Consider the following 24,781-nt stretch of genomic DNA (forward strand, 5'->3'; position numbering starts at 1 on the left):
TTTATTATTATTATTATTATATGTCTCTATATATACATATATAAGGAGCCTTCCTTCGAATCGACATCTGAAATAAGAAAAAACATAATTGTACCTATTTACAAAAATTATTTTTGTATGTACTTACGTATTTTCTTTGTGATTATTTTTTATATAAAAAAGAAAATCGTTTTCTCGTTTAGTTATAAGAATGTTAATTACTCTACATCTTTATATGCGATAAATACTTATTATTTATTGAAAATATGTTATGCATATTGCATATGTAGGTACTTACTAGATAGCTTTATCCTATATGTACATATTATTACTTTAAATGTAATTGGCAGATATTTGATGTCTTAAATTACTATAAATCGCTAAGTTTACTTAGTATAATAGAAGTATATCGAAATAATTATATTATAACTGGATATTAATATGATAAATAAGATTAGCTAAGCGTGGCAACTACTGGCAAAACTCCTCTTATGGGGAGGGCTTATGTCCAATAGTGGATAGTTAACGGTTGAAATAATAATAAAAATAATAACGAATTTTGCACTAAATTATTATAAACCATTATTATAAGTATAAAAATAAAGAGATTGATCGCCGTAAAAAATTGTCAAGTGCAATTAAAATGAAAGCTTATTCAAATTTCCATTAAGTTTCTTTATTACGAATATATCGTCCCGATAAAACGAACTTTGTATCGTAAGGCACAATAACTTACCATGCCCATAAAAGATATCCAAAGACTTTAAACTTATGGGTAATATCCCTCTTTTTACTTCGGAGTTTAAGAATTATGCGATTGCGTAAAAGAGAGACTTTATATTCGGACAGTAGGAAAAGAATATCTTAAAAAAGGAACATGAAATATCGTGTTTTTAACTTATATAATGGATATAAATTACGTTAAATTACGTTTAAAGTTAGAATAATAATTACATATTCTATTACATTGCTGAAGAGGTTTCATAAACAAGTTTTTTTTTTATCGTTATATTTTTCTCATTATTTGAGATCGACGCAGTTTTGTTTCATGTTGAATTTTTAAAAATTTCTGTCTGTCAAATTCAACGGACACTTCTGTGTTCACTTACCTATCAACCTTCAAAGAATCCATCTGGTTTATCTTTGATCTCTTATAAGTCGTAAACAATTTAATTAACAGTTAATGTTTGTAAAATTTATTTTTAAAAATTAAATAATTAAATTTAAAAATAAAAATTAAAAAGTGATTACTTTGTTTACAACATTACAACATATTTATCACGTTAATGAACTTTTAAATTTATTATTATTATTTATGTAACCTTTATAATTTATATTATGTTCTTCAATTTAAACTCAACAACGTTATAATTTAGTTAATATATACAGTACCTACTCCTACTTGTAATAATTACCTAACAACTTATGTATTTAATTAAAAACGTTGGAAAGGATTTTATTTTATTTTATAGCGAGAAGTCGGTCGTGATTTCTAATAATTAAATAAGTAATTATTCACAAATTTTCAATTCAGCATTACAGAATTTAAAACTAAAACATTACGTGCATTACGTGAAAGGTATAATAATGCAGTTATGTTTTAAATTAAAGCTTTGTGTATTTTTTGCATAAAGTAAATTCTTCATCAATAAAGTGTTTACATATAATTTTTATTTACGTAATCAATCAGCGATGGGATTAATCTTAATGTTGCTAATTTATACTAATTTTGAATTGATTTTTCCTATTTACTCGCTCACGCGTTATTTGAAGATTCTAACTTTGATTATTGGATTCACACGGGAAAGGAGTTTATTCCACATGTATTTATTTTATTGTTTTATCAACAGATGTGCTCAACTGGCGCTGGGTTGCAGCCGAGCTGCTCACCAGACAGCACTGCGAGGATCCTCGAACCTGAGCCCTCAATTGGCATCGCTGACTCCTAAGGTATAGCCACCAATAATATCATCCATAAAGTGAAACCTTTTTTGTATCACAAAAGCTATAAACAAGCATATCTTTAATCCGTCTGATGGTAAACGGTTACTCTAACCTATGGTTGCTTGCAACATCAGATGTGTCACGTATTCGTTGTCGACCCTGAAGAAACGTTAGTATGACCTTTTTGAAGAACCCCATACTATCTTTATCTCTAGTGAAAACCTTGGCAGGAATCTCATTCCAGAGTCTAAGCGTTTTGGGTAGGAAACATCTCTGAGACCGCATTATATGAAATCATTTAGATCCTATAGCGTATGTGGATGAATTAACTGTTAGTGATGGTAAACAGTGAGATAGTAAAAGGTGGTCATGGGCTTCAGTTCCAACAATTACTCAGAACACAATCCGATATACAAGCGATAGAACAATGACTGAACAATAAAAAAGGATGCTAAGTCACGCTTTAAACTTAAAAGCTCGATACTGCCAAAATAATGAAACTGGATCCAAAAGTCCAAACTCTTTCGGTTTAAGTAACTGTCGTAAGTTTAAATTTTTCATTTCAACAACCTCACAAAGGCTTGTCTATTACTTCTTGGTACTTCAACGATTCAATCATAAGTCATACAATTTGACATACGTAGTATTTGAGATGGTGAAGGTCATAGACTATTAAATCGATCAATTCAAATGTATCCATGTGTAGCGGACGACACAGCACGCTATTATCTAATAAAAGAGTGTCGCAGACATAGCTAGTATGTAATAAAAAATAATGTAATGTTTATTAAATAAGAAGTAATTTTTTTACGAGATGAAAATGGAATGATAACCCTGACTACGTTATCGATATACGCTAGTGGATACTAGTGAGTATTATAGACCACCAGTGGACCATCGTCCACCAAGAATTAACGACGATGGTTTCAAGGGGATCGCATGAAGTTTTATCTGATTGATATATCGCTATCGCTTTTCCCTTTGAACAATTAAATTTAACCTTGTTTGTCTTCTAGGTCCGAGCTTTCGTGGAACGCAGCGTGGCTCTCTGTCAACCAGAGCACGTGCATGTGTGTGATGGGTCTGATGCTGAGGCAACCGCGCTGTTGCAGCTCATGCAGCAGCAGGGCACGTTGAAGCAGCTGCCCAAGTATGATAACTGGTGAGTCAATGTACGTATGCCACGTATAGATACGCCAAAACCAGTCGTTATAACAATGTGTAAGGAAAAACGAAGTACGACGCGCACGACGGTAAATTAAACATCTATTAAAATCAGATGTTGCAGTTCCGTTATCATTTTTTAGTTGAATAGATGTAGAATATTAATTGTCGACAAAAAGAGTATTGAAGGAGTACCTATCGATTCTCCAGGCAACGCGACAAATGAATCTATCATAAATCTATTACATAATCTATCATAAATACGTTGTCGCACGCACGACGTACTACCTTTTTTTTAACGAGGGGAAATGCTTCATGCAGACCCACATACCTCGGGGGAGATATGTGGGTACTGCCGGACTCCTACAGGCTAAAACCCCCCGGTGTTCCTCTTCTGCCATCTGTCAGTGCTGCGGGACCCCTTCCGTACGCCGCCGCAGCAACGACATACTACCTACAAGTCAGCGAAGTTCAGCGTCTTGTTTTTTCTTATACAAGCATTAACGAAAACGTATCCATTGATGGATTAGTTTGCCAATTGTCTGAAAGAACAGCTCCTTCTGATTTGATAAAAAATTCTGCATTTTCTGCACATCTTTGCGAATTTGATAAATGGCTTTGAAAGGAGATTTACGTTTCTACCAATAAATCTTATAAATAAATTCTTACGATATCCTAATACTTATTTATGCTGAAATTTACTAAATACATCCTATAAATTAAATTACTTTTTTCAAAACGAATTAATATCTGGAGTATAACTATCTTGAGATATACTGTATTGTGATCATTTATGAGGATTATACTCACGTTTTAAATTCGAAGATGGTCGATTAGTTTTGAACTTGAAACATAACTCGCGAGTAAATCCGGAATATTTACAATATAATAAAATATATAATGAAACAATATTAAAAATTCTTGTAAAAATCCTTTAAAATGTTCTCTTATTAATAAAAACTATATTATTTAGCTGGCTGGCACGTACCGATCCCGCTGATGTAGCTCGAGTCGAGTCTCGTACCTTCATCTGCTCGGAGAAGGAACGAGACATAGTACCAGTGGCGAGGGCTGGCCAGAAGTCAGCCCTTGGTAACTACATCAACCCCGACGACTACGAGAAGGCTGTGGCCGAGAGGTTCCCAGGATGTATGAGAGGTGAGCACCTTTATTGATAAACTATCTGTTTCCTGTGGCTTTGTTCAGAGTATAATTTACGTGTTGAATTACGATATTATCTACCATTTATTTGTTACGATGTAATAAAATGTATTCAAATCTTTTCGGTCATTTAAGCGTGATTAAATAATAAACATTCACGAATTATCACATTTAATATTAATAGGATATACGTAAAAGATATTTTACGACCTTTAAATTTGAAAATTTATAAAAATATTATGGATATTTGCTAAGTAATAATTATGCCAAAACCGCTGATCGAAATTAAAAGAAATTTGGCGCACAAATGGACGCTTATAATTTAGTTTAATAACTTATCATGTACTTGTGACTTTTTCCTTGTGAATACGAGGAAAAAGTCGGGGATTCTAACTAGTTTTCTGTTTTCTGTTATGCATTTTTTGTATGTTTTGTAATTGATCTATAATCTTTTTTCTCCTTCACCAGGTCGTACGATGTACGTGATACCGTTCTCTATGGGGCCAGTTGGGTCCCCTCTCTCCAAGATCGGTGTGGAGGTCACTGATTCCCCCTACGTCGTCTATTCCATGCGAGTCATGACAAGGATTGGTAAGTAATAATGTTCAAAATCATCTAAATTTTATGATACTATCCCGTGATGTGACTAATTCTCCGGTAATGGATGCCACCCATAACAAACTGAATTAATTCCAGTGACAACGGTAGGCTCATCCACTACCATACTGAATTCTAATGCTCGACAAAATATGGGCATACCGAGTGTTACGCTAACCACAATAGCAACAAACAACAGATACATCTGACTGCCCCATTATGTACTACTAGCAATGTGGCCCAGCTTTGCCCGGATAGATAGATAGATAGATTTTTTAATTTAATATACTACAGCCTATGTTACTCACTAATATATTTAAAGATTTTTTAAATCGATTGAGTAGTTTCTGATTTTATCTTTTACAAACAAACAATCAAATATTTCCTCTTTATAATTTTAGTATAAATAGTTGTAAATATGTATTAAAAAATTGAAAAGATACAGATGTTTTTATGTTCGATTAATAGCTATTTAAATACAAGATATACAAGAAAGTAGAAAGGCATCAGTTTGAACTTTTACGATTTTATTAAATATTATTTTATATTACACCCAAAATATCTACGTAGGTAGGTAATAACTATAAAATACATAGATAGTAATCTGAATGCATAGACTTGTTAAAATAGTAATGGCGCAAACGCAGAGCAATTAATATTGCCGTTTTGCACGGTACAATCAAGCCTATGTTCGCATTCCGCGTCAATTCAAGAGAGAATAGCAAAGAGCAATGTCCTGTCAGTTTTGTTCACTCAGACTCTAAATGTATTACAAAAATATATTCTTTCTATCTACTTTTTTTCTTCGTATATTGTAGATTGGGTAGGTGTAGTCTGATTGAATATAACTTATAAAAAAAATAACCATATTTTGTTGATATTATCATAGACACGCTATCTAAATAAAATTAATATCAAATCGAAACATTTAATTGATTTTTATTTATTGAATACCAATCGAATATGTACTGTTCTATATGACAAAATAGATAGACTGGTTTGTATGCTTATTAATTTAAATAAAACACCAAGTAACTTAGGAGCATCCATATGTGTATTGCTATGGCACACTCACAAACGAAAATTGTATTTAGCTTTATGTATTTTTTTTTCATTTATGTTATCTCGCTTCATTTGTATATGTATGTTGTAATTTGTGTGCTGTAAGTAAGTAATGCAAATAAATTATCTATCTATCTATCTATCTATGTAATATTTTTATAAAGTGTTGCCACACATAATTGTAATGAATAATTAATCGTTATAGAAATGCCATATATGCAACATGTACGATCTATAAAAGTGTTACGCGAATGCGCGCGAAATAGGCAAAGTAATTATACGCCTTCAATCTGATTTTTATAGCTCTCAGTTGCCCATGTCGCTCTTCTTATATCCCTCGTTATGCTTAGATTATTAATAATACTAATGGGTCCTGGGTGTCACTGATGATTTAAGCGTGCCGCTAATGGATCTATTTATTCACACAGGAAGTAAAGTGTTGGAGGTGCTCCGTCAAGACGAGACGTTCGTTAAATGCTTGCACGCGGTGGGCACGGGCGCCGGTGTGCCCGGCTGGCCCTGTGATCCCCCGCGCACCATCATACTCCATAAGCCGGCCGACAACGAGATCGTCAGCTATGGTATACAATCCTTTGATTTATTTACTAGCAACCCAACTTCACATGGGTATATAGATAGATTCCCGCCATACAATTTCACCTAGTGCAGTGTGTAATGTACTGGTGTTTGTAAATTTATTGTGTTTATTAATAAATAAATATAGCCTATATTACTCGTTGCTAAAGTAGCTTTCTATAGTTGAAAGAATTTTTAAAATCGGTTGAGTATTTTTTTTTAGTTTAACCATTACAAACAAAATGCCAATTCCTAACTGACCCAAGACATCGTTCTGTCAAAAGCTAAGATATAAACTATATTTATTTTTAATATCTATGGATGTTTTCAGGAAGTGGTTACGGAGGTAACAGTCTCCTAGGCAAGAAATGCTTCGCCCTGCGTCTGGGCTCCGTGATTGCTCGCCGCGAGGGATGGCTTGCTGAACATATGCTGGTATGTAAATACGTATTCAATTTAGGTCGTAAAATATAATTATTAATTTGATAATTAGGACAATCCTAAATACATTTAATTTTCTGTTTATATTGTCGGAGTTTTTTTTTTTTTTTATAAAACATTATGTAACAAACTCTGACAGTCCACATGATAGAAATAATAAGTTTATAGGTGACAAAATGTCTAAGGTTCTTCGTGAATTACCAGTTGAGGTCTTGTCACATACCTAGTAATTTCACTGGTCGGCAGAAACATTAATTGGACCAGGGTTACCCATGCAGAAGAGTTAGTATAAAGTTTTCCTCCAGTAAATGACATACCTACAAACTATTGGAAAGTATTAATTGTTATTATTGCCTTTTATTCTATAATTTGTTTATAGATTTAATATTTATTTATTGAATTTTAATGCACCTTAACAATATAGGAGACGGACTCGACACCACATGGCATAACATACCAGTCAACTGTAGACAGGAATAATAGAAATAATAGATAAATAATTGTAGCCCCATTGTCAATGACATTAAGGAAGCGGAAGTCTAATTTTATTATTTTTACCAGATCGTCGGCATAACGGACCCAAAAGGCCGCAAGCGGTACATTGCAGCGGCGTTCCCTTCTGCCTGTGGAAAGACCAACTTGGCCATGATGACACCTACTCTGCCGGGGTACAAAGTGGAGTGCGTCGGTGATGACATCGCATGGATGAAGTTTGATAAGAACGGAGTGCTGAGAGCTATTAATCCAGAGAATGGATTCTTTGGTGTAGCGCCAGGTGAGGTTCACAACATTTTTTTTATACAACTTTGAATGGCAAACAAGCTGACGGCCCACCTGATGGAAAGTGGTAACCGTCGCCTATAGACGCTAATCTGCCCATCCCTCACTCTCCCTTAGTTATCTCTTATGACACTCACGGAAAAAGAAGGGGTGGCCTATTCTATGCCGGGACCACACGGCCATGAATCATATTTACTTATAAGTATTTTCCTAAATACTTATCGTTACTATTTATTATTTACAGGCACATCAACATCAACAAACCCCATTGCGATGGCAACAGTGTTCAACAACACTGTATTCACAAACGTTGCGGAGACACAGGACGGTGGAGTGTGGTGGGAGGGTATGGGCCCAGCACCCGCTAACCTAACCGACTGGAAGGGACAATCATGGACTCCTAACACTCAAACTCCTGCTGCACATCCCAATTCCAGGTATATATGTCTTTATGCATTACAATATATATGTCAAACCCAAATAATATAATAATACCTATAATTCCCTTCAAACTATATAAGACGTATTAAAAAACGGAATGATTTTGTAATATGGCGAATCAGTTTTTTCACTTTTTTTTTAAAACAATCTGCATTTTTTATTACAAATATTTTAATTTAAAGTTGGCATTTGGTTGGCATTCTTCAATATACTTTAATTATAAAAAAATATTTAGTCTATGGTATTTTTATCTTATAATATAAGGGTAAGAATTTTTTATCGAAAATTATCACAATTTTAATTCATTTTAATTTCAGATTTTGCACACCAGCAAATCAATGCCCAATTATCGATGATGCTTGGGAAAGTTCAGAAGGTGTTCCCATTTCTGCTATCTTACTTGGTGGCCGTCGGCCTACTGGCGTACCGTTGGTAGTTGAAGCGCGGGATTGGAGACACGGTGTGTTTATGGGTGCTACTATGAGATCTGAAGCAACCGCTGCTGCCGAACATAGTGTATGTATTTTATATTCTTTTTTCATTTATTCAATTTATAACATTTACTGTAAAACTGTTGCACATATAGTTTAGTAATAAACAGATTTAAAAAATAAGGTTCTAAATTCTGTCAGTTTTCTATAATATGGCATATCTTCGTTAGTTGTCAAATGAATATGTCAAAAGAGTCATTAATTTATTAATGATTCTTTTTTTTCCTCTGCTATTCAAATGTTTTATTACACAATTTTTTAAAACACAAATTTAAATTATTTATAATCACAAAAATGAACCATTATCTATTGATTTAATTTTATTACAGGGAAAAGTGCTAATGAACGATCCGTTTGCCATGCGACCATTCTTCGGATACAACTTTGGCGAGTACCTGAAGCACTGGCTCTCTATGCCACAAAAGGGACGAAAAATGCCTAAAATATTCCACGTCAACTGGTTCAGGAAAAATGATCAGGTAAAAACTATTATCCATAGATTTTTTTTTTCTAGATTCACAATATTTTTGTAGTTAATTCTTCAATATTTTTTAATATATACACCACAGACAAAAAGGTGCACGACAGACTTGCAAATCTATTTTATTTATAGGAGTACGCATAAACTAGCGCATATAGATTATAAACATTTATCATATCCTTACTTTTATTTGCATATTAGCCTTAATGCAAGCTGTACATGGTGTCCGAGTTGGGGGCCTGGATTCCTGAGATACAGATCTCTGATCTAGTTTAGGGTCCAGTCTCCCACAAGTTTTACATACCATTGTAATTATATCTACATATATAGTTATATTTTTTTCATGTAACTGTATTTTTCTGTAAAATTTGTGGAGAAAATAAATAAATAAATAAATAAAAATTTGCATATGGGGTCAGCTAAGCCAATGAATCGCAGTTGCACATCAAATATCCCATGGATTCCGATTTCTCACCCATTTAGTATGTGCCTTACTGGCATATGTCCAGTTAAGGCACCCATTATAAATATTTAGATTCGTTTTATAAATTACTGAAGTTTAGATTTTATAAAAGGTTTTTTTTTTCAGGGCAAATTCCTCTGGCCTGGTTTCGGCGAAAACTCTCGCGTATTAGACTGGATACTACGTCGTTGCGATGACGAGCCCTGCTATGTCGACACACCACTTGGATATGTACCGAGGGACGGCGATCTGAACACACAAGACCTGGGTCCAATCGATATAAAGACACTATTCAGCATACCCAAAGATTTTTGGCTGCAAGAGGTCAGTTTTATTGGACAACAGTGAACTATATCTAAATATTTTGTATTAATCTAAGTACCTAAAAGATCGACTTTAACTCTCAAATTTTCTTCTTCTCAATAAATCGAATTTCCCCTAAGATGAGATAGAGTTTATCGAACAACAAATATAACAAATTTTATATAACAAAGTTCATCAAAATTAATTTAAAAATATATTTATTTAATATTTTATTTATTCTTTATTGGTCATATTACAAAAAATTTTTTGATACAAAACGCGGACTATATAGCATTCCCTCCCAGCCAACATTTGGCAAAACAGAAATTTAATTATGCAGTGAGAAAATTGAAAACTGTTGCAGATAAACACACGAGTATAATTAATTATTAATAATTTATATTCTTTAACAACACAAACATTGCTCAATTATCAATATAATGTACTATGTTTAACTAAATAAATAATACGTCACTTTGTATTTCAGGCGGAAGCGATTGGGAAGTATTTCAAAGAGGAAGTTGGAGAAGATTTACCTAAAGAGATGTGGGATGAATTAGAGACTCTCAGGAAAAGAGTCCAACAATCATAGACCAAAGATAGTAGCTAATACTCTAATTGAAATACGTGGAAAACATTCCTTGATATTTAAATAATGTTAGTTTATAAGTGAGACGATATCATTTTAAATTGAACATTAAGTGTAAAAATTACTAAATTTCATTTGTACTGAACAGATCTTTTTAAAATACGTATTACAGAAAATTAAGTGTGATGGCTGTGTTATATAAATTCTTAATAAATATATAATTTGATACATAAACAATAATACATATTTTATATAATATTATGAAATTAAATATATATTATTAAAATTAACAAATAATAATAAAATACAAAATAATAAGATTCTCCTTGTTTTAATTAATATCACCTATACTATTATTTATAACAATTACAATCCTTCAGTAGTGCAATACTTCTTCTCTATAACTTTTTAAAGCATTAGTAAATTTGGATGCCACGACACATACGAGGATTCCCCTTGAATATTAATATAATAACAATATTATTTCATATGTTTAGCAGAAAATACCCTTACTCCATCTTGAGTTGATGCTCTTGCATACTTAGTTAATAAAGCATTTACGTTCATTTTCTCCGTGGCGTAACATCTGAAAAATCATAAAAAAGACATGCCTATTACATTCTTTAGTCAAACATACTTGTAGATAGGATCCGTACTGAAGTTCACTATCTTACTAGTATCTTGGAAAAGTCCTCAAAATCCAAGATCAATTCGATATCTAATAATTTTTTATAGCATTTATTCAAATTAAACTTACTCTATATACGGTGATATTTGGTCCACTGTCCATTTTGTTCTTGTTTGGAATAGAATTTTAAAACGCTCGTTAATATCTTCTGGTAAATCGCTTTCAGCGAACCCCCATATTACTTGCGGTATGGTCGTCTTATCTATTAATGCTATTCCAGATAACAGGGATTCCTGTAAATAAATGTAATTAGATGATTTTTATTTATTTTTTAAAATCTGATAAATATAGTTATTAATAGTTAGAGGTAGTTGTGATAAATGTGACAATGTAAAAATTTGACATGTCCATACTTCGCCAATTACATTAGAATTCAATGTAAAAGGCGAGCTTTACCGCCGTCAATTGGATTAATTTGATTTGTTGTCGGTGTTACCCTTATTTTTGCAAAGTCAGTAAAAAAATAAACCTACATCAGTTGTCATTCCCTCTGGCACAGAATCTCTCCAGGCCTGCAGAAATTCGGCTAAATTAAATTTACCAGCGCTCTTCAGTAAAACTCTAGCCAGAAAACTACACACTTTATCTTGTTTATATTGGTAATATTGAACGCTATCTTCCACAACAGCTTCCTTTGTGTAAAATCGAAACATTGCCTTCAATATTGAACTAGGTACGAGATCTTTTAAGCTCTCTAGTGTGATTTCCTTAGAAATTCTATTTAAGGGCCACGAGTTTTCTTCTATTAAATCCAACATATATGAAAGAACTCTGAATTCATAATCGAATTCTAACAATCGGTAATAATCATCTATTTTTATTGCTTGTATCTTTTCAAGTTCAGTATCCAACTCGGCCCTAGATGCTTGTGTTTGATCAAATATAGCATCGTAGTTTAATAATTTGGATTTATCTACAGCATATTCCAGCTCTAAACCTTGAAATTTTGTAGGATCTAGAAGTTTCCGCAACTTTGATAATCGTGGCTTACACGGCTTTACTTCGTAATACGTAAAGAATGTATTAATAATGTCCTTATGCTGTATTATTCGTGGAGTTTTCGTGCCATCATCTGATTCCGTAGACTTATTTAAACTTGCATTAGATTTGTCAAGTGATGAATCCGAATCACATTCCATAGATTTATTTTTCATAGTTTCATCTAAACTTGTTGATGCGCCCAATAATAAATCAGGGACTAAGAGAAGACTGTTCGATGTTTCGGCTTCTTTAACATCGTATGTTTTATTACTAGTGCATAATACCACATTTTCATCCGGATCACCTAAAAAATACGGATTCTTAAATATTTTACAGTTTAATAAATTATTCTCTTAATAATTTACGAGTACTAATCCGTTATTATATAAAATATATAGGCGCCATTCACATAGCCGTCACTGTACGCACAAAACAGAGAAAGCGCATACTCAAACCTCTTAGTGTACACACATCTATTATATATTGACAATTATTTTTATACTAATTTTGCGCGAAAAAGTAGGATCGTTGTGGTAATAATGAGTCAATCTTTTTTCAAATTCATATAGCTCGAAAACTATTCAAGCTATGTATGTCACATTTTAATGAAAGAAAGGTAGGTTAATAGCCTGATGACGAATCATTTTGGTCAAAAATACAATATATCTAGTTTTTTAAACATGTGTGCGTGTGTGCATCCGTGTGTGTGTCTCTCTGCGTGTGCGTGCATGCATTCGTGTCTGTGTGTCTTTGCGTGCGCGTGTGCACGCATATGCACGCATGTGTGCGTGTGCGCGCGCGCGTGTAAATGTGTGCGTGTGTGTGTACGCGCGTGCGTGTATGTATGTTACGTGGAAAAATAATTTATTAGATACAATTGATAACTATGAAAGAGTAAAACAACGTGTTTTCTTTTTTTACTTTTATAATCACACAAATTAATTTCTATACCGTATAGATACTAGGCTTCCGAGCGGCGCGCTGGTAAGCGTAAAGTGTCATGTGAACTGAGCGTGAATCTAATGTGAAAGAGACGCAACTGTCGCCTTACTATATTCGTCCAATACTACGTCGACTCAGTGTATCCACTTGAACCACAGTTACCATAACGACCCATAACGATACAGATTCGATGAGAAATAGAATACCTCATGCATACATACAGCATGCTCCGGAATATCAAATGCACGAATTTGATCACACACGTAGCTATGCGAACAAGTTAATTCAAAATGTAGATATGCAAATAATTTTCCAACCCATCTATGATAAACACAGGGCTAGAATCTGGAACTGTATGAACAGCATTTTCTATTTAAAATATGAATAAATCTTGAATATTTCATACCTTTGAATACCAACTCGTTACCAGATTCAATTTCAGCCAACAAATTTGTATCCAACAACATAAGCCTTAGATTATCATTCTTTTCACTTGGCTTTGGGAATCTCAATATCTGTGTAATCTCTGTTAATTCTGATTCATGGAGTTTAGCAGTTTTTATTATTTTCCTGGCATCCTCCGGAGTTCTTAGTTCTCTGTAAATAGACAATTGACAACATATAAAATATCCAAAATATAAAAATTATTAACCTGCCAATAAAAGCTATTTAGTATTTTATCTTACTTACATAATAAAATTGTAACTAGATGTCTATCATATCAGCCTTTAACTGTATACTGCTGAACATAAGCCTCCCCCTTGGGGGGTTTGCCAGTAGCTGTCACACTTAACAGGCAGATTGGCAACCGCAGTTAGGTTTTTTTTTTTAATGGATGATAATGAAATGGTATCCCTGCCTGTGCTATCGGTATACACTGGCGGGGCACCAGTGAAGGATGATAGGTGAGGAGGTCGACCTGTTATAGTATATCGCTAACCGCAGTTAGTTTTGGAGATGTTTTAAGAGCAGCGCTGTCCATCCTTTTACGACATCCTCATCCATCATCCTCATAATCTCTTACGACATCGACGGGAAAGTAAGGGGTGGCTTATTATATGCTGAGAGCACATGGCAATGTCTACACATGGAAAATATTTAAAAAGAATTATTATCAAGAGTCTTAATAAGACCAATAGAGGTGAAAACAATATTTTTTTAGAAATTTTGACTTATGTATCTGACGTAACTTAAAATCTGTTATATATTTTATCTTGATACGCCATCTAGAAAGGGCCACCTAAATGGTGTCACAAAGTAGCCGAGAAAAAGTTATTAATAAATTTAAGTTAAGCTAAGTTATATAATAAATTTAAACTTGCTATTTTAATATTTAAGAATTATCGTCTATAATATAATTACCAAGGTGATAAGACAATGATAAAAACTAGAAATAATATAATATATATAAATAATGTCATATTACACAACTCAGCCTAGACCAAAACTAAACAAATCTGGTATTATTGGTAACATTTTCTTTTTTAAATGCATACGTATTATACATAAAAATCACCGAGATGAATACAGACATGCTCATGAATTTAAATATTTTAATTGTGACAGGAATAAATAAAATCTGCAATCATGGGAAAGTGAGGAGGGTGTTAAGAAATATATTTTATAATATTTTTATTTTGCTAAGTATAGATACTATAATTTAACACAATTTTATACAAGATTAACTCGCATAAATTTACTTAAAGATTTACTTGCATAAATATAGGTACGGTTATAAATTTTATGTTGTATAACATGTAGAGTGTTGTTTCACCGTTATTGGATATACAAATGTTATTATTATATAATGCCTCATAAATTATAATTTTTAATATAAATTATAATCTTTCTTTCTTTCTTTCTAATAATTACATATATAATTGTTTATAATTACTCCTCTATAAGTCTAGATAAAAATTATTTCTTGTAATTATTTATATTTATAATAAACTATTGTAATGGAGGAAACAATAAAGAGTATTTTTCTATCTATCTAATTCACATAATTGACAAATCGTACTAAAAGTTGGAGATTTTGTATTCCATTTAAAAGCTCATCATATTTCAATTTTCAAGATAAGTCTAGAAAAAATTGTTATTTTATATAAAACAGATACAAGAGGATTTCAATTTTCAATGTACAATAAAAGTTACAGTAAAAAGGCAGTTAAATTAGCAATAATTAAAGTGTGAGAGTAATTTAAAGTCCTCGAGAGAGCAACACTTTATATAGATTTTTAATCTATGGTTGAATTTGACATTGACAATTCTACTGTCATGTGTCTTTATGCACGAAGTGACATTGAATGTTCGATCAATTCTTCTGAATTCCTCAAATTCCGTGTGTATAGTAAATTAGAATTACATTGAAAGTTTTAGTTCAAAATTAGTAATAAGAAAACAAATATGTCGTTGTTTGGTGATATAGTACCTAAGAATGAAGAGAAAAATAATCAGGCTACGGCTAGCCTATCTCCCTATTTGAACTTCGATCCACATTACATCCCTAGAATGCAACCAGAATTCCTTTACCCAGACGATAGACATATGGCATCAACAGCTAGAAGATCGAACGTTGCTCTCCCCATTATTGGGATGTCCTTCATGACTGGTTCAGGTAAAAATTGTTTTAATTTCATCATATACCTAACCTCAAAACTTTACATAATATGCAATAAGGAACTACTATTATAAATTTAAATATTAATCTATTTGTTCTGATAAATGTACGATAGGAGTTCGATTTAATTAAATGGTACCATATTTTTTTTTTCATAAATACTCTTTGAAGTTCCCTTTAAAAAACGTAAAAAGATGTAAACTTAGCAAGAACAAAAATACAAGAAAAAAAATCACTCAGAGAATGGGTATCCTTTGAGCTTTATTAAAATTAATTTTAATTCTTTATAGTGGAGATAAATAATTTTGAATATAACAGTAACATGTTTACTGCCCAATAACTAGTTTCAATTGATACTTGAAGTTTAGGACAAGAAAAAATTGTAAAAAGTGTAACAAAAAAAATTAATCATTTATATTATAATTACAAATATTATAAAACATAATACTGTAATTTTTTAGGTCTTGGAGGTATGTCTGGCCTATATAAAGGTTTGAGAGCAACTACACTAGCTGGACAAACTGGAAAAGTTCGACGAACCCAAGTTGTTAACTACATCATGAAACAAGGTGGGCCAATATTTTAATATAATGTCTAATAAATTATACAAATATTTTTTATAAAATAAAGCATAGAAAACACATTTACAAAATATCATTAAAATCACTCTAATGGTTTCAGAAATTACTGTGGAGAAAAATGTGACAGGATTTTCATACATTATTATATGGATAAATAGCTTAATAATTTTGCAATATTTAGAAAAACCTGTGCCATATTTTAAATCATCCATAGATGACATAGGCAATTACTTAAAATATCAATGTCCATTTTTGTGATTATAAATAAAGAAGAAAGCTTTTTAATTTCATTTTTTTTCAGCATTGTAATTAATGTTATATCAATATTACAAATATATCAAAAACTGTAACAAACAAAACAATCAACCAAAACATATACAAAGAATATCTGTAGTCTGTTAATCATGACAGGCCAAATAAGTAACATTTCACCCTTTCAGCCATGTTTATAATTTACCATAGCATGACTCAATATCATATAATTTTACCATTACAATATAATAAGATAGCAAAATATGTAGATATGGAAATGTAATGATATGGTGTACTTAAAATTTTCAACTATGATAACATAAATATGCATGGCATGGCAATATTGCAGACATGAACAAAAATTTGTCCATACAATTGCAAAAATTTTTCTTACCAATTATACTGTGACAGTAAAATCATACAATACATACAATGCTACATCAAATTATAAATTTTGTTGCATTAAATAATGTAACAAAAATATAACTATTGTAGCAGACATCTTTTAAAACTATGGATATTTATTCATAGGTACAACGACAGGCTGCACTTTAGGTATCATCGCATCCTTCTATTCCTGCATAGCTCTTGGCGTCACGTGGCTGCGGGATAAAGAGGACACCGCCAACACATTCATAGCAGCAGCCACTACTGGCGTCATATACAAAAGCACGGCAGGCTTGCGATCTATGGGCTTAGGCGCCGCGGTGGGCCTCACATTAGCCGGAGTTTACACACTCGTCACAGACAATGATAATATATGGAGCAAAGCGCGATACAACCGATTGTGATTCAAATACCGCCTATTTTGTAAATATTAATTGTTACTTTAGTATCAGCACCAAAGGGTCCATCAGACGACGAGCTTACTCAGGCCATGTTCGCGTCGGATGGTTAGTGCAATGTTATTCTGCAAGGTCGTAATCCCCGTACCTAGCAGGAGTATATGCCGTTATTAAATAAAACGATTTGTTTGGAAAATTTGTTTTATTTCCACATTAAGTATTTATTATAACTAATTGATGCTTTTGTACAATGTTTATTATTTACAATGCATAATATTAACCTTGTTGGTAAAAAATTAACTTGGTATAACATAGATACAGCGAAATAGCTTGAAATTCATTATAGGATTTTGTACATGCGTTTTAAACAGTTTTATTAATAATACTACGTAAAAAATTGGGAGTTTTGTAAGAGTCAATGCAGACTGAAATAGTATCGATGAATAGTAATTAGTTATAAGTTTAAAAGTTTCGGAAGGAGTTTTTGTACAGAAGTGTCTTGTTATTTTCTTTTGGAGAAAGAGAAATTGGTGTATGAAAGAAATTTAGCTTTCAGGAATGATAAAATATAAGGGACACCATGAGTACTTTGCACTCTACATATATGGTGCTGTATAGGTGACAGTTATCACTTTTCGTAGAGGAAAGGATTGTTAGTAATAAGTACTAGTAAACCCGTTGCTAGCAATATCAAAATGACCTCTACGCGGTAGTGTAGTAGTTGATTGTTTGATCGAGAGATTCGCTTGAAGATATGTTAATTTCATGAAGTTTCTATTTAGTATGTCTTACAACTGACTTCCTACTCTGTCACCATTTTAAATCTACACAGACCCTAAATATTAGAATAATGTTGATTTTTACATTATATAAATACATATTGTTCTCATAGTAAGGCGCTTATATTAGAGTGGCATCAAACGATGGGATATGTTATTTGAGTGAAATTAAAATTAGCGCCTATCCGCAGACATTGAGCAACCTACTTAAAATAAGCAGGCATATAATTATTTTAGGTAAAAAGTAAAAATATATTTTACATAATATGACATTTCTTCCAATACAAGAAGCAATTTAATACGAATAAAAACTGATAAGTAACTTTTGGCACCAATTTTTTAAAGAATTTAAAAAATATAAGTAGATAATATAATTTCACGTTATTGTGATTTAAAATAACAGATACTTACTGATTACTAAAAAATAATTAACTATATAGATCAGAAATATTTACAGTCAAATGGACTAACTATAATTCAAATGGAATATTAAAAATAAAAATAGGTAGCTAATAATATATAGGTATATAATAAATGCCTTACAATACCAATTGCCTAATGCACAAACTAGGACATTTGTGTTGTCGGAGACCAGACAACGCACACTTGAAGGTACAACTCGGACTTGAGCCAATGTGGATAACCTAATTGCCTAGGAGGAGAGATATTGTCAGTAGTGAGGATGTTAAACCTCATAACTAGCAATATACCCTCTTTTAATGGGTGAAGATGGAATGGTAACCCCGCTTGTGCTATTGATATATCGCAATTTAGGCACGTGTCATACCACGATTCTTATCAGACCCAATTTATTAGCGAATTGCGTTATTCTCTAGATTTGGCTAAACAACATAACGTAACTTATACCTAACGAAATACAGTCCATTTTATACTAAACCTTGTCCTACAACTCAATGATTTTTAAATGTAAAAGGTACATTAAAGAGTAAAAAAAAAAAAATATTGCAGTGTAACCGTGAACAAGTAATTCATTATTTTCTTTACAAATTTAATATTTTTATACAATAGTGGCGTGGCGGCTCTTAGTACAAGTAAATATTTAACTACAACAAATACAATTTATGATAAAGTAGATTAAACATAAATGGATGGCATCGTGTAAAAATATCTATTAAATTTATTTGAAGAGAAGAATGGAATAAAAATATTCTGTCATCAGAGTCTGCGTCTATCTTAGTCGTAATATGGAATTACTAGCGACGCGACCCGGCTTTGCGTGGGTACAAGATCTCGAGATCACTAAAGAATATCCTATCTCTATTTAGATAGAGCAGTTAATACACATTTACAAAATATCATTTAAATCGATTGAGCGGAATTGGATATTACTCATAATATAAAATTTAGTGACATGGGATTTTTATATATTAAAGATAATGATAATATTTCTTATACCACTGTGTTGGGTTAACTGGAAAAGATCTTTAGAGATAGGTACAACTTTGCTCATATTATTTCTAATTTTTATAATACGGTAATCGTATTTCTGAGTGCAATAAAGTATAAATATATATGAAATAACTAACAGTAAAAATAACACTAAACATTAAATGTCCATTAAATTTAGGCCGCAATTTGCATTAGACCGAATACCATGACCAACGGCATCACTGCTTCATTAAAGCGCGTCCCAATATTTTATAATAACTTAGAAAATACTAACGTTTTCCAGCAACTCACATTTCTTTCCCATGATCCGTATAAATACGATTCATTCAATATTATTTTTAAAATGTATTTTAATTTTTAATTACGATGTCTATATGCATGAAAAAAGAACAGTGGAAACGACAAACAAATAGTTCAATAAATTCCCGTCGCGTATGCATATAGACAACGATTCATTCCACTTGGCATATTCTCGAGTATTTATATAAATACTCAACAACAGTAGAGAATATGATATACAATCAAACATATTTTCTCCCATTCTTCATTTTGTAACTGGAAATTTTGAGATTCAGTACTACAGTTACTCAGCATAAAAAAAAATTTAAATTAGTTATAATTACTATATTTACGCTAACATTTTATTTATAAGTATATATTATAATAATATTCACATTTTATAATATCGATAGGTTTTTTTTAATGGATGACGATGGAATGGTAACCCCGCCTCTACTATCCTTATACGCTGGGCACAAGTGAATAATAGGTGAGAATGCAAGCAGGTCAGTTAACCCATCGTGACGAATTCAAAAACTAGCCATGATAGTTTCCAGGGTGAAACCGCGTAGAATATCGAGTGGTTTACAAAACAAGGTAATTTTTATACCCAACAAAGCATGAGAACTTCACTTTTACGTAAATAAAATACTTATACATATATCCAATCATCTCAGGTCGAATTCCAAGGTCGAATGAAGTAGCCTCTGGAGAACATTGCAGTTTATATCTGATGAATTGGTCACGATGGGCTAACCGACCTTATATTATCCTCATCTATTATTCCTCACTAGTACCCCACCCGCGTAAATCTAAGCGCCGGCGGGATTATATTATATTTTAATGCATATAAAAAAAAATATATTATACAAATACCTACATTGCAATTATAATTGATTGCATAAAAAATGTATAAAACTCACAAACTGTTTTATTTGGTAAACAAAGTAGCTTTGGTTACCCAATTAGTTAATTGCACATTTTATTCAAATATGACTACATACAAGTAATTATTTTTAATTAGCATCTTAGATTATAAACTAAGGCCGCATTCACACCAAACATTTTTTATACTTGGCATATTTATATTATAAATAGCCGCGTCCAACACCTGTGAACGAGAGGTTACAATTTCATTAGGTGTAATAAATCAACAATCGAGAGTAACATATCGTTCAATTGAGTACAAAAAGTTGATTAATTGTTAAACATTATGTGTAACAGTCAATCGCTAATGATGGCTACCTATATGCTCAGTGTGAACACAACCTAAATATGACTTAATTGCATAATATACAGTAGAATTATTCAAAGAAACTCTTCTGAATAATCACAGTCATAAAGTTGATGGATCTCCCTGGTCAAGTTTTAGATCAAAATGTAGTTGATAGATACGTTTTTAATAGGAACCAGATACTTTAAAAGAAGTGTATGTAAAATAAAGAAATTCAGGAATAGATAATATTCATTATTTTATAGATAACATATGATGTTTATAAAAACATGACTGAGATTTAAAGATAGTGTGACAAGGACGAGATAAAAAAGAAATATTTAATGTGTGTAAATAGTAGGGCATAAGACTCAGTGCACAGGTGTTCACCAACATTTAAAATAAAAAATGATTTAGCTTGTTACCAACTAAAGTAGACATATAACAGGATTTGGAAGCCCCACTATAAGCTTTAATATCTATTAGGTCTATTTTAATAATTTAAGATTTTGTTCCATAAAAAATACCGACTTTAATTGTGTCAAAATCAGTTATTTTGATTCAAACTACTAATCTGAAAATATATCCTTTCATATAAAGAAATTCCAAATCGGTTTATAACTGATAGAGTTATAAGGTTATAAATATAAAAAAATAAAAATAAATTGAGAACCTCTTATTATTTTGAAGTTGATTCAATTTAACAAGACAAAATTTAACTATATTTTTAGATCTTGTTATTATACTTTATATGTTGAGGTAAAAATTATATGTAATGTGTGAACCAGGTAAAATTGATAATCTACATACACACTATAGACGTATGATGAGAGCCAAATTGAACTTTGCAGTCCTCGCTGCAGCCTCTCAGCTCTGAGGTGCAGCAGTTTGGTTGTCACGTGGGAGCATTCAGTATTGACTTCATATCATCAGCCAATACACAATTAAGATCTTCCAATCGCCTGGCCAACAATGTCCTAGTATTATCTGCCACTGGAGGATTGCTTTTGAGTACTTCTCGCAACTTTAATACCATGTCCACTATCTCCACCTCCTTCTTACCAATCGACCACTTCTTCAAATCACTTTCAGCTAATGCCTCCAATTGTAATGCATGCAATTTGTTTGTCAATTTGCTATGTCTTTGGTGGAACCATGCACTGAAGTTGGGTGTCCTAAAGAAATTTCTGTACAATCCATTCCAGTCCCCTTTTATACCAGTTGTCAACTGAGGTCCTGATTGCTGTAAAGTTGCAAAAAAGTCTTCAGGATTGAATGGATTAGGCACAGGCGGTGCCCGGTATGGAGATATATTCTTTTGCAGTGGCATTAAAGATGCCATATATCTTTCTAAAGGTATCATAAAGCTCTGAGTCAATTCTAACAAATGTCGTTTTACCATAGCAGTTTGAACTTCAGAAGGACGATCAGTTCTGATTCCATTATGTAATTTCTTTATTATAGCTTTATCCTTTTCTAAGAAAGGCTTATACTGAGTATAAACCCCAGGCGCAGTATCAAGAAGCTTTGTGTTACCAACTTTACGCAATTTAGTTTTTATTGTTGTTGAGTCACCCAATTTGATTGTGTGTGGCCAGTGTTGTAATGTTTTTGTAAAGAATGGATTTGTCACACCCAGTATAACATGTGGTGGGTTGAATTGCTTTCGAGTAAACTCTTTAAATTCACTATCATGTATAGTAAAATATGGCCTATACTCAGCAGAATATGGGAGTGGTTGAATCAAATTTGTGAGGGCTTGGACCAATGCTGAACATTCTGTTGGTGAACTTGCCATAACAACTATTGGTTCTGCTGTCAAAACTAACTCCCACAATAAATGCAAATGAGATATCAGTGTGGACAATGCATCAAAAACATTAACATCCTGTATAGATGCTATAATATGAGGTACACTTGAGGAATCAATCTGCTTAGCTATATCTGATCTTGTAACCTTTCCTGTCTGCTGATTAGGAATATATGACTGAAAAACAGATCCTAAAACAGGAAGCAACACATTCTGTCCTGAATCCAACACTGGCCATCTATTTATGTCGTGACAAGCAGCCTCTAAGCTCCTCTCGCCGTCTTCAAAATGTTTTGGTGCAATAAGCTTTATTACCTTATAAAATAAATTTATAAAGGGTAGCCGTGTGAGTAATATAATGCTTTTCTGGAAGTAGCCTCGTGGTAAAGAAGGGTCCTTGACCTGTCGGAAATACACGAAACCCCAATAGTGTGTGGAGTCCGCACGAAGCGTAGGTACGGCACCCTCATTGTAAATCATTTGTTGAGTAGTTAAAGCTGTCCGAGAACGTAGCCTTACATGAAATTGCGTATCGCCCATACATCCAGAATTAGAGTCAGGGAATGCCAAGTAACATATATTACACTTCTCCTGGTCAGACAACTGCACTCCTGGAGGGTACACATTCTCCATCGCTTGTCCGAGTTCTAAATCAAAAGTAACAACACATATACAGTGTAACCAGTCTGAAAATCTACTCCATTTTTCTAAAAACTCCACTTGTTCCTTGGGAACGTCCTCATAACTCGATAATCCACAAGCCATGGTGTTACGGCAATGTCGCACCGTTCATACATTCATTGTCCTTATAATGCCTCTGCTACAAAATTTATCTTATAAACACTATATTTACATTTTATTTACACTATTTACACATAAGTAACCCGAATTAATATGTTTTTATTAATAAAATAATAAAAACAAAGAAGTGCAGGTAAATCATTTATAACAGCTGTTTTGACATGACATGAGTACATGACAGTTAAACATGGCTGCGCGCGCGAATCGCGGCAAAACAAAAGTTAGATTGGTTTCATAATATAACAAGTGATTTAATAAAATAAACTAGACGTATACACTTACCCAGAATTCATATCCATGATATAATCACTATAAATGGATATAATATTTATAAGAATAATAATTTGGATGCAAACAAAACAAACTTGTTATTTTATTTTTTATTTTCTCATTTTAATGGCTCTGGGTTCAAGCTTTTTTATGTTCTTTGAGACCAGAGAACCTACCATGAAATGTTTTCCGAACGGAATGAAACAATAATTTTCATGTATATTACATCATACGTATCGTATAGAAATATTAAAATATCGTTCCTTTGGACTTTTATGGCAAGATTATGGACGATCTTAGATAAGCTTCATTTAGTGGGCCGATTTCGATATGAACAAAAACACGAAATTGAGTCTGACAATTCGGAATTTTATTTCATGGTAGACCCCCGGTGTGTAGTTTTCTTTTTTTACTAGCTTTTTGCCCACTACTTCTTAAACGTAGATTTTAGAAATAAGAAAAGCTATAAAATAGACCACTATATAAAGATAAAATGTATACCAATTTAAAATAGACCTTCAGGAACACAATTGTGTAAACACATTCAATTTAATTCAATAATTTTTTGTGATGTTGATACAGATAGATAAAATCAAACTCTAAAAAATATTGTTTTGACTTTTATTATTCTTAAGACCTTTCATATATTTTTTCTTTATCCATGAATTCAAAAATATTAGATGTCTTTGTTCTTAGCTTGGATAAGCAATTAATTTACGAGACATATAGGTAGGTATAAAGCTATTTAGTGATAAACTAAACAACAATAGTACTTACTGTATTTAGTTTTTAATTTAGCAATAACTTAGTATTTCCCAATATGCCACTTATAACAGACGGGAAATAAATGAACGTATAGGGTTTTGGATAGGCTTTATTAGTGATAATGAATTCGTGT

At 32.3% G+C, this 24,781-nt stretch overlaps 4 protein-coding genes across 5 annotated transcripts in view; 2 read left to right on the forward strand and 2 right to left on the reverse strand.

Annotated features, from left to right (window-relative positions):
• LOC113511193 (phosphoenolpyruvate carboxykinase [GTP]-like) overlaps positions 1-10,792 on the forward strand; it is a 41,981-nt gene extending 31,189 nt beyond the window's left edge. For both annotated transcript variants that reach the window (XM_026894810.3, XM_026894808.3), the window contains 12 exons: positions 1,830-1,929; positions 2,940-3,085; positions 4,061-4,245; positions 4,717-4,839; positions 6,336-6,488; positions 6,815-6,918; positions 7,486-7,699; positions 7,949-8,141; positions 8,463-8,661; positions 8,966-9,115; positions 9,707-9,904; positions 10,371-10,792. In XM_026894810.3, coding sequence (XP_026750611.2) covers positions 1,830-1,929; positions 2,940-3,085; positions 4,061-4,245; positions 4,717-4,839; positions 6,336-6,488; positions 6,815-6,918; positions 7,486-7,699; positions 7,949-8,141; positions 8,463-8,661; positions 8,966-9,115; positions 9,707-9,904; positions 10,371-10,475 — 1,870 coding nt within the window. In that variant the 3' untranslated portion in view covers positions 10,476-10,792. The remainder of the gene's footprint in view (positions 1-1,829; positions 1,930-2,939; positions 3,086-4,060; positions 4,246-4,716; positions 4,840-6,335; positions 6,489-6,814; positions 6,919-7,485; positions 7,700-7,948; positions 8,142-8,462; positions 8,662-8,965; positions 9,116-9,706; positions 9,905-10,370) is intronic.
• Positions 10,624-24,020, reverse strand: LOC113511195 (sister chromatid cohesion protein DCC1). The gene is made up of 5 exons (XM_026894812.3): positions 23,896-24,020; positions 13,490-13,680; positions 11,634-12,445; positions 11,230-11,393; positions 10,624-11,058 (listed from the first exon to the last, which is right to left on the reverse strand). The coding sequence occupies exons 1-5, from the start codon at positions 23,910-23,912 to the stop codon at positions 10,953-10,955; spliced, it is 1,290 nt and encodes a 429-aa protein (XP_026750613.1). The 5' UTR covers positions 23,913-24,020; the 3' UTR covers positions 10,624-10,952.
• On the forward strand, positions 15,367-17,517 carry LOC113511196 (mitochondrial import inner membrane translocase subunit Tim23). Its single transcript, XM_026894813.2, has 3 exons — positions 15,367-15,700; positions 16,165-16,272; positions 17,068-17,517. The coding sequence occupies exons 1-3, from the start codon at positions 15,490-15,492 to the stop codon at positions 17,325-17,327; spliced, it is 579 nt and encodes a 192-aa protein (XP_026750614.1). The 5' UTR covers positions 15,367-15,489; the 3' UTR covers positions 17,328-17,517.
• On the reverse strand, positions 21,113-23,800 carry LOC113511194 (protein DENND6A). Its single transcript, XM_026894811.3, has one exon. It carries the CDS (start codon positions 23,575-23,577, stop codon positions 21,898-21,900), a length of 1,680 nt encoding a protein of 559 aa, XP_026750612.1. The 5' UTR covers positions 23,578-23,800; the 3' UTR covers positions 21,113-21,897.
• Positions 24,021-24,781: the final 761 nt, after the last annotated feature.

Source organism: Galleria mellonella, unplaced genomic scaffold (assembly GCF_026898425.1).
Source record: "Galleria mellonella isolate WM207_F2 unplaced genomic scaffold, CSIRO_AGI_GalMel_v1 utg133, whole genome shotgun sequence".
Taxonomy (NCBI): domain Eukaryota; kingdom Metazoa; phylum Arthropoda; class Insecta; order Lepidoptera; family Pyralidae; genus Galleria; species Galleria mellonella.

Bases quoted from the DNA above. Each gene is read 5' to 3' on its own strand.
- LOC113511195 (XM_026894812.3), bottom strand. The intron at 11,394-11,633 runs GTAGGTTTATTT...ATTTATTTACAG, and splicing joins CAGAGGGAATGACAACTGAT to GAATCCCTGTTATCTGGAAT. The intron at 11,059-11,229 runs GTAAGTTTAATT...ATGATTTTTCAG, and splicing joins CAAATATCACCGTATATAGA to ATGTTACGCCACGGAGAAAA.
- LOC113511194 (XM_026894811.3), bottom strand. From the start codon at position 23,577: ATGGCTTGTGGATTATCGAGTTATGAGGACGTTCCCAAGGAACAAGTG.
- LOC113511196 (XM_026894813.2), top strand. From the start codon at position 15,490: ATGTCGTTGTTTGGTGATATAGTACCTAAGAATGAAGAGAAAAATAAT. The intron at 15,701-16,164 runs GTAAAAATTGTT...GTAATTTTTTAG, and splicing joins GTCCTTCATGACTGGTTCAG to GTCTTGGAGGTATGTCTGGC. The intron at 16,273-17,067 runs GTGGGCCAATAT...ATTTATTCATAG, and splicing joins TAACTACATCATGAAACAAG to GTACAACGACAGGCTGCACT.